We start from the raw sequence: 14,758 nt of genomic DNA, 5'->3' as shown, positions 1-14,758 counted from the left end.
GTTCAGGGTATGTTTCAGACATTACTGAGCTTTTGCTTCTCACCAGCCCCTGCAGTGGGTGCAAATGAGATAAGGCACCTGACTTTAAAGTCTGTATTTTGAAAGGCTTTTTTATAAACATGAAAATTAAATAAACATGCCCAAACTCTTACAAGTTTCATCCTTACAGTACTCCTCTGTTTTGAGAAACTGTTTCCTGTCAGTATTTTAGTGATACTGCTACGGCTCAAATTTGAATTCCTCTTTTGGCGACAGTTTTTCTTTCCATTGTCCATTTGAACTAATGTGTATGGAAGTAATTTTATACTTCAGTTTTGACGATGATAGGTGGTCTTACTCCATTACTACAAACCTGAGAGTCAGCAAAACAAAGGTCAGAAGAAGGGAAGGAGATTGGGGCTCTTTAAGCCAGGCCTTATTTGTCTCCTTAATTCTGAGGTGCTTTTTACAGTTCTTAGTTCTTAGACAGGAATGAGAGCTTTCTTTTTGACCTCCTAATTGTTGTAGAATCCCACTTAGTGCCATTTCTCTCTTCTGTTGCTTGTCTCTTCCGAATATTGTCCCTTCACCCTCAATCTCTCATCTGTGATTAAAAAAGCATTTTTTTAAGTTGAAAAATTCTTGACTAAAACCTCACCCATTTGCTTCTTACAGTTGTCTTTTTCCACTTGCCCTTTAAATTTCACATGTCTCCTTGCAAGCCAAGTCTTAATGGTAGACAGAAATTTCAAATAGCCCCAAGAAGAGAGTAGTTTTCTGTGTTAATAGAAACTAGTTTAGCAATAACTGTGTTAGTTTGGGATACTTGCCCTTTACTTAAAGGTATCCTGTTTTATACACACACACACACACACACACACAGCGTATGTATGATAATCTCATAACTGTATTTTAACATGGTTAAAAAGTACATGTTTCTTGGGGAGCCTGGGTGGCTCAGTCAGTTAAGCATACGACTTTGGCTCAGGTCATGATCTCACAGTTCGTGGGTTCGAGCCCTGCGTCAGGCTCTGTGCTGACTGCTCAGAGCGTGGAGCCTGTTTCAGATTCTGTGTCTTCCTCTCTCTCGCCCCTCCCCCACTTGTGCTCTGTCTCTCTCTCAAAAATAAACAAACATTAAAAAAAAAATTTTTAAGTACATGTTTCTTATAGTGAAAACTAAAGTTTTGTGAAATAATGAAATCCTTTATTATAATCCTTTATAATTATATAGATTTTTTTCCCTTCAGAATACAGATATTCCCTTAGTTTTTCTTTCTTTTTTTAAATTGAAGTATCATTGACACACAATATTACATTAATTTCAGGTGTACAATGTAGTGATTGGACAAGTCCATACTTTATGCTGTTCCCACCAGTGTAGCTACAGTACAAGGCAACTACAGTCTCTTGGCTCTTACTGTAGATGGCAGTAGTACATAAGATATATTGATTAAAGGCAGAAAATCTTCAGAATGAGGTTCAGTTGCTGTATGATTTTCATAACCCATCTGTAATCTATTGTCAAAAAAACCACATAATTACACTTAAATTAAAGATGTCTTTGGGCATGGGGAGAGGTGGGCACTTAAATTTAAAATAAGTGTTCATTTTCCTTATTAGATCAATAGAATATAGGAAGTAATTACCTCTAATTTCAACTTGGGATTTCACAATTATGGTTCAGTTTTAATAAAGCATATCTGGACCATCACCTATGTAATTTTCCTGGGTCCAGTGGTTGATCAAGTTCTGTTGACTTTTCTTTGATTTTGTTTCTTAAGTTTCACTGTCATTGTCCTAATTTAGGAACTCATTGCATCTCACACGAACTTCTAAATTGTCATTTTAGTTCAAGTCCATCATTCCTCCAATTTGTTCATTCAGGAAATGTTTACTAAGGATTTCTATTATTAAGGACACACCAGGCACTGTGCTGAGAGAAAGGAATAGAGTATTGTTAATCACTCTCAGATCAGCAAAGAATATCAGCTGACAGTTTAACATTGAGGAAGAAAAGAATAAGCCAGAACATACCCTTCTCAGTAATGATAACTAGTTTTTTTCTGTGTCCTATTTTCCTTCATCCTCTCTTCATCTTTACTTTTCTACAAAGCCCTTTAAATCGGGTAAACTGAGCCTGTAGGCTACCGATAACAGATATAGAAAAAGAATTTAGTAATAATACTGCACAGGGGCCCCTGGGTGGCTCAGTCAGTTGAACATCCAACTCTTGATTTCAGCTCAGGTCATGATCCCAGAATCGTGGGATCAAGCCCTGCATCAGGTTCCATGCTGAGCACAGAGTCTTCTTAAAAGTCTAAGCTCCTGGGTGGCTCAATTGGTTAAGCGTCTGACTTTGGCTCAGGTCATGATCTTGCAGTTCATGAGTTCAAGCCCCACATTGGGTTCTGTGTTGACAGCTCAGAGCCTGGAGCCTGGAGCCTGCTTCGGATTCCCTCTCTCTCTCTCTGCCCCTCCCATGCTCGAGCTCTGTCTCTCTGTCTCTCTCAAAAATAAATAAACATTAAAAAAAAAGATGCTCTTTCTCTCTCTCTCTCCCCCCTCCCTCTGCCCCCTCCCCCCACTTGCACGTTCTCTGAAATAAAAAAAATAATACTGCACAAATTATGCAGTCTATTTCAAGGGTAAATCGGAATGCTTAGATTTGTTTTGTCTCCTGTTCTAGAAATAGAGTAGACAAAGACTCATCAAATACTCAGATTTTCCTTCTTAAGCTTCACACTCAAGGTCGGCATGATATAGGACATTTGAATGTGTGATGTAGTTAGTGATTGTTGAGAATGATATCCTTTATATTGTAGAGTATTTCCTTACTGGATTTTATGTAGACCTTTGGCATACCAGTGAATAAAGAAGCTCCTTTATTTTCATTTTAAGAGCTAAGTCTTTGGTTTCAGTTCATTAAGTATTTGCTGTGCCTTTTCTGTGAATATCTCCTAGCAGTGTATGAGGCTCTGCAAACATTCACTCTACCCTTAAAGATGGTACGCTGAAATGGAGGTGCGGAGGTGAGGTGGAATGTGTAGAGGGGGTAGGAGGTACAAACACATTGTCCAGTATTCATATTTTTTCATGAGGTAAACTTCTGAATTCCTTATTTAATAGTCCTTGGAATATAGTAGAGAATCAGAATTCCCCAGATACCTATCAGTGTTTCTTGTCTTTTGTTTTTATTTTCTTATCTATAGAATTAACTTACTAAAATTATTTCCTAGACATTTGTATATAGTAATATCTCCCTAGCCCCAAATTCACAAAATACACACAAACAGAGGTAACTAAAGTTCTTAAATATTTAGCAAATGAATAAATGTTGGCAAGACTTTATTTTTTTTTAATAAGTTCTTGTTTTTTTTAATGTTTTTGAGGGAGAGAGAGCGTGTGCATGTGTGAGCAAACGAGGACAGGGGCAGAGAGAGGATCCAAAGCAGGCTCCACACTGACCACAGAGAGCCTGATATAGGGCTCCACCCCACAAACCGTGAGATCATGACCTGAGCCAGAGTCAGACCCTCAACCGACTGAGCCACCCAGGCACCCTGATGAGACTTTAAAAACCAAGTCTGCAGGCCTCTGGATGGCTCACTTGGTTAAACCCCACACTCTTGATTTCTGCTCAGCTCATGATTTTGTGGTTGATGGGCCTGAGCCCCAGGTCCGCTCTGTGCTAACAGCGCAGAGCCTTCTTGGGATTCTCTCTCTCCCTCTCACTTTGCCTCTCCACTGCTTATGCACCTGCATGTACTCTATCTCAAAAATAAACAAACATTTAAAAACCAAGTCTGAACTGAACTTGAAATGCAAATGGATCCTTCTCTTTGTTCTTTATGGAGCACATTAGCAACTAACTTAATGACTAGACTTAGACCCAGCTTGCAGAAACAGGTGTCATTTGATCAGGGAGACAAAAATTAATTAATATTTTGACCTACATAAGGCAGTAGAAGTAGAATTATTTCTTTTAAGATCTGTCATTTAAAAATTATGTGTTGCTCACATAGATGCTTTTCTCTCTTAATTGGGACTTAAACAGAACCTTACTATTATGGAAATTTTCAAAAGTATACAAAAATAGAATCTCTTCCCTTAGAAAATCCAAAGATCTGGGGTTGCCCAGGTAGGGGCAGTCCCGTGCCTCTGGGTTGGAATGAAAAAAAAGAAAGAGCATCCCTTTGTGCCCAGCAGCTCATTCTTTGACAGTTATTCACATGGGGCCAATATTGTTTCATGAACATCCCCATTCACTGGAGCATGCCCTTAATTTTTTGACAAAATTACTTTTAAAGATATTACTAAAATACTAAATTGTTTTTTGTATTAATTATTATAAACATTTTTGGAAAGAAACATGGTCTATTTACCAGTGACGTCTAAGAAGCATTTTGGTAACATATATCAAAGAACTTTTTTTAAATGTCTGTATCCTTAGTTCCATTAGTTACCTTTCTGGAGTCTGTCCTTAGGAAATAGAAATTAAGGCTAAGATCATTGTACAAAAATGTTCATCACAGTATTGTTTATACTATTGGATAATTGAATATCCATATGTATCTAACAGTAGGGAACAGTAAATCAAATGTTTTACCATTAAAATGTGTTTGAAGAGGAGCATCTGGGTGGCTCTGTCAGTTGAGTGTTTGACTCTTGATTTCGACTCGGGGTGTGATCACCGGGTCGTGGGATTGAGCCCTGCCTCGGGCTCCAAGCTGAGTGTGGAGCCTGTTTAGGATTCTCTCTCTCTCTCTCTCTCTCTCTCTCTCTCTCTCTCTGTGTCTCTCTCTGTCTCTCTGTCTCTCTCTCCCCAACTCAGGCTCTCCCTCACGCTCCCTCTCAAATTAAAAAAAAATTAGTAACAAAATGTCTTCAAAGAATATTTAATGACATGAGGAAATGCTCTTGAAAAAGAAGATAAAATTGCATCTGTATAATAATCCAAATTGTGGGGAGCCTGGGTGGCTCAGTTAAGCTTCTAACTTCAGCTCAGATCAGGATCTCCTGGTTTGTGACTTCAGGCCCCACATGAGGCTCTCTGCTGTCAACGCAGAGCCCCTTCAGATCCTCTGTCTCCCTCTCTTTCTGCCCCTCCCCCACTCTCCTATGTGCACATACATGCTCTCTCTCAAAAATAAAAAACATTTAGGGGCGCCTGGGTGGCGCAGTCGGTTAAGCGTCCGACTTCACCCAGGTCACGGTCTCGCACTCCGTGAGTTCGAGCCCCGCGTCAGGCTCTGGGCTGATGGCTCAGAGCCTGGAGCCTGTTTCAGATTCTGTGTCTCCCTCTCTCTCTGCCCCTCCCCCGTTCATGCTCTGTCTCTCTCTGTCCCAAAAAGAATAAATAAACGTTAAAAAAAAATGAAAAAAAAATAAAAAATAAAATAAAAAACATTTAAAACATGGGGCACCTGAGTAACTCAGTGAGTTAAGCGTCCAACTTCAGTTCAGGTCATGATCCTGCAGTCCATGAGTTGGAGCCCTAGATTGGGCTCTGTACTAACAGCTCAGAGCCTGGAGCCTGCTTCAGATTCTGTCTCCCTCTCTCTCTGCCCTTCTCCCACTCACACTCTGTGTCTCAAAAATGAATAAATGTTAAAAAAATTTTTAAATAAATATAATAATAACAAGCTAAATTGCATAATGCCTTTGTATATATTTGGACATGAAGATCCAATTTACTGTTGCCCTAGTTTGAATACATCAAGTTCAACTGCAGTTAGGTTCTGTAATTTCAAAGAAAGCTTCTTGCTTTTCTGATTTTTAAAACATTGTTAGTTACCAACTTAATCCTTCCAAATTGCTGTTCACTTGCTGAAACCTGAAACCATATCACTATTCAAGATACTTGTGCTTTAAGATCCTAGAATATAAGCAAATCAAAGTTTATGATTTAGATGATTGATATTAAGTACATTTTAGGCAGTGAGATTTCCTCCTTATATGTAGCTTAGCAGTCAACATGATTTTCTACATGTATGCTTTTCTTTATAATTAAGAATATTATTTTCTGTGTCCTAACTTTATAGATTATAAGCACACCACAGAGACTAACCAGTTCAGGAAGTGTTCTGATTGGGAGTCCATATACCCCTGCACCAGCAATGGTTACTCAGACACACATAGCAGAAGCTACTGGCTGGGTCCCAGGGTAAGACTGTTGTTGCAAGTTACCATTTTTAAAACTTTTTTTAAGCTGTGATCTTTTCCTCTCACTCTCTTGTCTTCTGTTCTTGTCTCATGTTAGTCTAGTCCTTAAAAACTAATGTGTGGCCTTTAAAATCACCTGTTTTATTTCACTTTATATCTCAGATATGAAGCAATCATTTTTAAATACAATATGGAGCAATCATTTTTAAATACAATAATTTGTACCTGTGTCTTCTGACTTTTTCACCTCTCAAAAAGTACTGTTTTTATGATTATCACATTTAGCTGCTTTGGAGATGCACGAACTACATTGTTTTAATAAACATAAGAAAAGAGTTATATATTAAGTGTTGGCTATCCTCCGAATTTCCTGTAACTTTTTATTTCCTTCAAAACCAGAAAAGGAACTAGGGAAAAGAAGCCAAATACATTAAAATTTTTATTGAGTTTTTTCTTGATCCTTTTAAAACACTGGACAGTTAAATCAATATCCCTTGCGTTATTCATTTACCACTTTAGTATTAAACTTTTACATGTTTCATCTCTGCCTGTAAATACCCTTACCCAGCCTTTCTCTGCTCCTTATCATTTTACCATTTAATCGTCCTGTAAAAGAAAAAAATCTTAAGATAAAGGACTCAAAACTTCATTTTGTCACTTTAGAAGTTATTTTCATGGTGACATACTGTACTCGTAGTTCTGTTTGACTTACAATTGTGAGTTAGCAGACAGTAAATTTTGGTTGTGTAAGAGCTTTCTTGTTCCCAGGATGTTAAATAATCCTGGCAAAGTGTTTTAAGCCATATACATGTTCATGTGTATACACATATAAACACACATTAGAGACAGAATAGTTTCATATGAATACATCCTTTTCCACTATCAAATGAGATGAAACACCATCACCTGTAATCCCATGGCCTCTATTCAGTCCTTAATACACGAGGACCTAGAAGTTACCTCGGATTTCTGCACAGCCTTGAGAGATTATAACATGAAAGCCACGCCTGTGCCAGTCGTGTTGGCCTGCTTTGGAGATGGCCAGGGTTTGGGTATTTTCAGCCCAGCTGTGTTTCATATTAGGGGTGGAATGATTGCTCTGTTGTTCTGGAATGAGTCATACTTTCTGTGCCTTTCTAAGTCTGCAACATTTCTTCCCATATTCCTCGAGCTCATTTCAGCCTACAGTATTATATTGTGGTCTTTTTGATCCTATGATAAATTTTATTATGTTGTGATCTCTTACTCCTATGATAAAATTATAGTTTTTATTTTATGGACATATCTTTCATGTTTGTTAGGTTTTGTGTTTGGATATATTTGCTGTGAAACTAGACAAGTTACAGTAAATTATTCATAAAATAAAGTTGTGTTTAAATACCTGTTCTTTTTATGCTATCTTTTTTTTTCTTTTTAGTGATAGAAAACGAGCTAGAGAATTTATAGATTCTGATTTTTCAGAAAGGTGAGTATAAGCGTTAAGTGTTTTGTTTGAGAGATGCTACTATGTAGAGAGGAGTTTGATGTCTGGACGATTCTAGTTTAATTAGAGATGTTTTTCTTCACAGGACTTAATTGAGTTTCTGCCATTATTTTATACCTCAGTGAGTGTTGTATTTCATTTGTCATTACATAAATTCATTATATTTACATAGGTTCAAAAGAAATCATCCTGTTAGTAGATTGGCTGTTGGTAGTGTATTATTTAGCCCTCTCCCTCCTTTTGGAGGATGAAGTGTCCTACCAAAGTGAATATTCGACATTACCTCAACATGCCCAGATTTTTTAAAAAGAAGTTTTATTGAACACATTTAAAGATTGTAGTAAAGTCTCACTTCTTTCTTAACTAATGAGTCGAGTACAGTATAACATTTCCTTGGACTATTAGGACAGTGTTTCTCAGTGTGCATCAGAATCACCTGTGGAGGGGCGCCTGGGTGGCTCAGTCAGTTAAGCGTCCAACTTCAGCTCAGGTCACAATCTCGCAGTCTGTGAGTTCGAGCCCCGCGTCGGGCTCTGGGCTGATGGCTCAGAGCCTGGAGCCTGCTTCCGATTCTGTGTCTCCCTCTCTCTCTGCCCCTCCCCCGTTCATGCTCTGTCTCTCTTTGTCTCAAAAATAAATAAAACGTTAAAAAAAAAAAGAATCACCTGTGGAGTATTGAACGCAGTATGAATGTCTACCAAGTCAGAAACTCCAGGAATAAAAACGATCATGTAGGGTCATTAAAGTTCAGTATGCCATGCAAGCCACTACATGAGGTACCATATTAATGTTGTGCTGGGTTTTTTTTTTTAAGTTTATTTATTTTTGAGAGAGAGAGAGAGAGAGAGAGAGAGAGAGAGAGAGAGAGAACACAAGGCAGGGAAGGGCAGAGAGAGAGGGAGAGAGAGAATCCCAAGCAGGCTCTGCACTGTAAGCACAGAGCCCAGTGTGGGGCTCGATCTCATTAACCCTGAGATCATGACCTGAGCCAAAATCAAGAGTTGAATGCTTAACCAACTGAGCCACCCAGGTGGCTCTATATAAGAGCCACCAGGGGCTCTATAGTGCCCCAGTGTGGCACTATATTAAAATAAGACCTGTTGTCTTCGAGGCAGGAATTCTGTAAGGTTGTTACTTACTGTCTTAAATAAAACTTCCCCAGCTATGCTTTCTAAATTTGATTTTTGATTTTTGATTCTAAGATCTTTTAACTCCTTTTTCCAGTGGTGTTTTAATCTCTGTTCTTTTGTTAGGTCATTTGCTCTCAGAATAATAAATAGTTTCCTGTCTTATCTCTTTTCTAGTTTGCCACCTCTGATTTGCTGTGCCCTGAGAAACTAGGTAGCCAAATGCGTTAACATTCAGTCTAAAATAAAAATGAGAAGACTCTGAGTGAGGACCTTGAGGCGATATATATTTTTTAAAATGTGTGTTTTCTTGCATTGGGACTGGCTGTACTTCTGTTCCTTTGTGGCATTTGTTGCTTGCTTCTTGGTTCTTAATTGTTTTGAACAGATAAAATCATGTCTGAGGAACTGCTATATCATATAGAAATATATGGGGAAATATATTCTTTTCTTCCTAATGGAAATTCCTCTTTCTAGCTCCTGCTGGTCTTTGTGTTTATCCCTGGAAAGGGCAGCAGTACAAGTTCTTATGATGTATTCAGCAATGCATAAGGCCTTAAAATAGTACTTTTCATTTGTTATGATTGGTAGCCCTTATGTACTGCCAACAATATAAAAAACATGATTCTATTTACACTCCTTCATAAGAGAGACCTCTAAAGATCACATATAAAAGTGCCAGATTGAGTTTGTTGGTATAAACACTGATTCAACTTTTCCTTTTTGCATATGATTCAGTGACCTTTTTTCTAGTGATTTTTATTCTTTTTATTTTTTAATGTAACTTTTCTACAATGAATCCCACCCCCACCCCCACAATCAAGTCACGAAGATTACTGCATGTGATTTTTTTAATGTTTATTTATTTATATTTATAGAGAGGGAGAAAGAGAGAATGCAAGCAAGGGAGGGGCAGAGAGAGAGGAGAGAAAGAATTGCAAGCAGGCTCCATGCTGTCTGTGCAGAGCCCAACAAGGGCTTCATCAGGAACCATGAGATCATGACCTGAGCTGAAATCAAGAGTCAGACACTTAACTGACTGAGCCACCCAGGCACCCCTATTGTTTTTCTTACAAATGTTTATTTTCCTCCAAATGCATTGTGTTCTTCTGTAACGCTGTGAAACATCTTTGTTTCCCTTCTCCCAGAGTTGAGGTTCAAAAAGCCAGCTCTCAACCATAGACTAGTCTTTATCTCTTCAATGTTTTGTATGTTGATTTAGTATTATATCTGTAAGTATTTGTATTTGTTTTCTTCAGGGATTTATACATCAGTATATAGGGATACGTTCAATGTTTTTATCCGCATCTTACCACTTGACAGTGCAACTTTAAGTATGTCTTACACAGCTGTTCCTTTGTCAAGGTCATTTGTGAGAGCAAGTCAGTTTCTGAAGAAATCTTGTTTGGTAGGTAAAGGATCCTTTGAGGGATTCTCATTAGTTTTTTCCCTGTATTCTGATACACTGGACTTCTTTTCAGAGAGCTCGTAGAAGAAGCTGTGAAAATCCCCTTTCTGTTCTTGTCTGGGGGTTTAATCCTGAAAGATGTTTGTTCACTCTCTCTTTCTTCCTTTGGACAGAATCTGATGGTGTCTTCTACATGCATCTCTTCCAGATCTAATTTTCCATTTGGACCTCTGCTGAGGGATTCAGAAGGTCCTGGGTGCCCCACAGGCGGCAATGGCAGCTTGTGGGTGTTTTTCTTTGTTCTTGTCTTAAATGAAGATTTGGCACGCTAGTGTTGTATTCTTCCTGTAGGCTCATGTAATCTCAATATCTTTTTGTTGGTGGAAAAGTTAGAATTCCACTTATTTTTAATAAACTAATAATTTATAATTAACTAATGTAAACTGTAATAAGCTAATAGTAATCAAAATCAGTATAGTCAATATGTGTACAGCTTCAATGATGTTTATGAAATTGTTCATTTAGCAAACATTTTTAATATCTACTAACTTATGTTCTAAGCATTGGAGAGAATAATAAACAAGACAGGTAAGTCTGCCCTTAGAGAGTTTGTATGGTGGGGGGGGAGTATAATAAGCAAATAAGATTATTTTTATTTTTTTTTATTAAAAATTTTGTTTAATGTTTATTTTTGAGAGAGACAGAGTATGAGCAGGGTAGGTGTAGAGAGAAAGAGAGAGACACAGAATCTGAAGCAGGCTCCAGGCTCTGAGCTGTCAGCACAGAGCCTGACATGGGGTCAGACTCACAACCGTGAGATCATAACCTGAGCCAAAGTCAGATGCTTAACCAACTGAGCCACCCAGGCACCCCAGATTATTTTTAGATTACGGTAAGTGGTATACAAAAAAAATAAGAAAAGTGATTGTGGCTACCTTGGAGAAAGCCTCACAAGGGAGGTGATATTTGAATGCAAAGGAGTCAGGCTGCTAAATAGATTAGGTGAGGTGGGGGAGACAGGGATTCTGGGCAGAGGGAGTGGCAAATGTAAAGCTCCCAACCAGGTTGATGTATTTGGGGAAGCACAGTGGCCTGGAGATAGTTTGAAAAGCAGAGTGATATGACATGAGGGTGGAGAGGTAGGCAGGGTTCAGATCATGATGAAAGACCTTTGTAGGTCCTGGTAGGGAGTTTGGTTTCTGTTCTAAGGAGGATTTTCAGCAGGGAAATGGCATGATTTAAGTCACTGGCTACTGAGGGGTAAATGGATTCTAAGGAGACAAGGACAAAAGCAGGAAAATCAGAAGACTATTGCAGAGGACAGTGGCCTGGCAGTGGAGATGGGAAAAAAAATGGATAAATGATAGACATAGAACCAACAAAATGTATTGATAGATTAAAGGAAGGAAGAGGAGAAATAAAGGATAGCTTTGGTTGTTTTGCATGAACAGCTAGGTGAATATTGATGCCATTTACATTTATTGTATTTAGGAGTAGGTTTGGGAAGAATTTTGTTTTAGACATAATGAAGTTCAATAAGTTTATTAGTTATCTAAGTGATGGTATCATTAGTATATAAGTAGTATCATTAGCACATAAGTGGTCGCAAGCCTAAATGATACAACACAAGGAGGGAGAGAATGAAGATCCATAAGGAATAAATATTTATTTCCCATTTCACACCTCCTCTTCCACCCATACCCAACACAATGGATACATACTTCCAGGAAAGTAAAGAGTTTTTTTTTAATTGTTTTACTAAGTTACCACATGAAATTATTTTGCTGATTTACATATTCTTGTTGGCTCATTTAAGTGGGAAATGAAGTTTTTATTACTTTTGTAAATAAAAATAAATTATTGGGAAAATATAAAAAGACAGTGGTTATAGGTTCTAGTTAAGCACCTGGAAAGATAATATTCTTTGGGTATAATTCATCTGAATTCTTCAAACGAAGTTATAAAAGTTAACATGCATTTCAAACTATACCATATTAGTAGTTTTATTTTCTATTTATTTTCCTTTTTTTTCTCAATTTGGCTTTATTTGGTAAAGAACACTTCCTACTGGTTTCTTTATTAGATTAATAAACTAATAGAGATTATAGTGTTTATACCCTATAGCCATATTTTGATGTTATTTGGAAAGAGGGTCCTGGTGTTCCAAATAGCTCGATTCTGAGAAAACTTAAGTAAAGTAAACTCTAAGATTCAGATAGTGAGTTGGGCGCCTGGGTGGCTCAGTTGGTTAAATGTCAGACTCTTTTTTTTTTTTAATTTTTTTTAAGGTTTATTTATTTTTGAGGGAGACAGAGCGCAAGCAGGGGAGGGGCAGAGAGAAAGGGAGACACAGAATCTGATGCAGGCCCCAGGCTCTGAGCTGTTAGCACAGAGCCTGATGCAGAGCTCAAACCCATGAACCATGAGATCATGACCTGAGCTGAAGTTGGATGTTCAACCAGCTGAGCCACCCAAGCACCCCTAAGCATTGGACTCTTGATCTCAGCTTAGGTCTTGATCTCAGGGTTGAGAGTTCAAGCCTTGCATTGAGCCCTGCACTGGACGTGAAGCCTACTTAAAAAAAAAAAAAAAAAAACAAAGATAGTGAGCTTCCAATTTAAGATGATAGACTGAGCATCATGTTTATACCCCAAACCCTAAAATCCTATCGAAATTTTCATGTAAAAAATAATAAAAGGAAGTATATCTCTAAAAGTGCTATAAAAAGTGGTAAAGATACAGATTTTCCAATTAGATGAAAGCCAGTGTGATTACAATAAAGGACAAGTGGTAGTAGAGAATTTCACATCCCAAAATATGCATTGGAGAAGTCAGAATTGGAAATGGAAACCATTCTTCCCTATACTGACTGAAATGGAGGGGCTCTAGGCTTAGAGGTAACAGTATAAAAAGCAAGAATAGGGCACCTGGGTGGCTCAGTCAGTTGATCATCTGACTTCGGCTTGGGTCATGATCTCACGATTCCTGGGTTCTGACCCACATCGGGCTCTGTGCTGGCAGTGCAGAGCCTGCTTTGTATTCTGTGTCTCCCTCTCTCTCTGCCCCTCCCCTACTCACACTTGTCTCTTTCAAAAATAAACATTAAAAAATTTTTTAATTTTAAAAAAGTGAGAGTGAATTAGTGAGGGAGGTAATGAGGGCACTGAAATGAAGATTATCCAAGGAGCACCTAGCAAGTTGAAGTTTGCCAATCTTCCAAATCCCTTTGTACCTCCCATTTCATCTCCATACACATAGATATTACACCAAAGACATTTCTTCCCCGGGGCTGAAACTTAACAGAATTGATATCAAGGAAATAGGACTCTCTGCCTTGGTTAAGCTTGTAATTGACTTCTTTCATTTAGCATATTTTCTTTTTTTTTTAATGTTTATTATTTTTGAGAGAGAAAGAAAGCATGAGCAGAAGATGGGCAGAGAGAGGGAGGCACAAAATCTGAAGCAGGCTCCAGGCTCTGAGCTGTCAGCACAGAGCCTGACATGGGGCTTGAGCCCACGAATTGTAAGATCATGACCTGAGCTGAAGTCAGATGCTTAACCGATTGAGCCACCCAGGCTCCCCTTATTTAGCATATTTTCAAGACTCATCCATGTTGTGGCATATATTAGTATGTTATTCCTTTTTATTCCATGGTGTGGATATACCACATTTTGTGTATTTGTTCATTAAAGTTGGATATTTGAGTCGTTTCTGCTTTTGGGCTATTATGAATGACGCTGCTTTGAACATTTGTGAACAAGTTTTCATTTTTCTTTTTATATATATACCTGGGAATGGAATTGCAAGGTCATATGGTAATTCTTTAGCCTTTTGAGTAACTGACAGGCTGTCTTCTGGAGTGGCTGTACCATTTTACATTCCCACCAGCAACAGCTTCCAATTTCTCCACATCTATCCAACACTTATTATTTGTCTTTTTTATGGAGCCATCCTTGTGGATGTGAAATGATATTTCATCATGGTTTTGATTTGCATTTCCCTAATGGCTAATGCTGTTGAGCATCTTTTCATGTGCTTATAGGACCTTTATATATCTTCTTTGAAAAAGTCTTTCTAAATCCTTTGGTCTTTAATTATTGAGTTGTAAGAGTTCTATATGTATTATAGAGGCAAGATCCTTATCAGATATATGATTTGCAAAACAATGTCTTATTCTGTCTCAGTTATCTTTTCACCTACTTGATGGTGTCCTTTGAAATACAAAGTTTTTAATTTTGGTTGGGTTTAATATATGTTTTTTGATTCTTGTATTGCTTATGCTTTTGGTGTCATCTTTAAAAAACAATTGAGGGGCGCCTGGGTGGCGCAGTCGGTTAAGCGTCCAGCTTCAGCCAGGTCACGATCTCGCGGTCCGCGAGTTCGAGCCCCGCGTCGGGCTCTGGGCTGATGGCTCAGAGCCTGGAGCCTGTTTCTGATTCTGTGTCTCCCTCTCTCTCTGCCCCTCCCCCATTCATGCTCTGTCTCTCTCTGTCCCAAAAATAAATAAATGTTGAAAAAAAAAAAAAACAATTGAAAAAGCCAAAATCATGAAGCCTTAGCCTGTGTTTTCTTCTAAGAGTTTTATAGTTTTTGCT

At 38.1% G+C, this 14,758-nt stretch overlaps 1 protein-coding gene across 9 annotated transcripts in view; it reads left to right on the top strand.

Annotated features, from left to right (window-relative positions):
* Positions 1–14,758, top strand: part of TFDP2 (transcription factor Dp-2) — a 174,862-nt gene that overhangs the window by 119,048 nt on the left and 41,056 nt on the right. For 8 of the 9 annotated variants that reach the window (XM_047874566.1, XM_047874565.1, XM_047874573.1 and 5 more), the window contains 2 exons: positions 6,024–6,145; positions 7,562–7,609. In XM_047874566.1, coding sequence (XP_047730522.1) covers positions 6,024–6,145; positions 7,562–7,609 — 170 coding nt within the window. The remainder of the gene's footprint in view (positions 1–6,023; positions 6,146–7,561; positions 7,610–14,758) is intronic. The other variant, XM_047874567.1, reaches the window with a different exon arrangement.

This window comes from Prionailurus viverrinus, chromosome C2 (genome assembly GCF_022837055.1).
Source record: "Prionailurus viverrinus isolate Anna chromosome C2, UM_Priviv_1.0, whole genome shotgun sequence".
Classification (NCBI taxonomy): Eukaryota; Metazoa; Chordata; class Mammalia; order Carnivora; family Felidae; genus Prionailurus; species Prionailurus viverrinus.
Note: the sequence above shows the minus strand (reverse complement) of the source record. Positions and strands in the feature narration are given on the sequence as shown.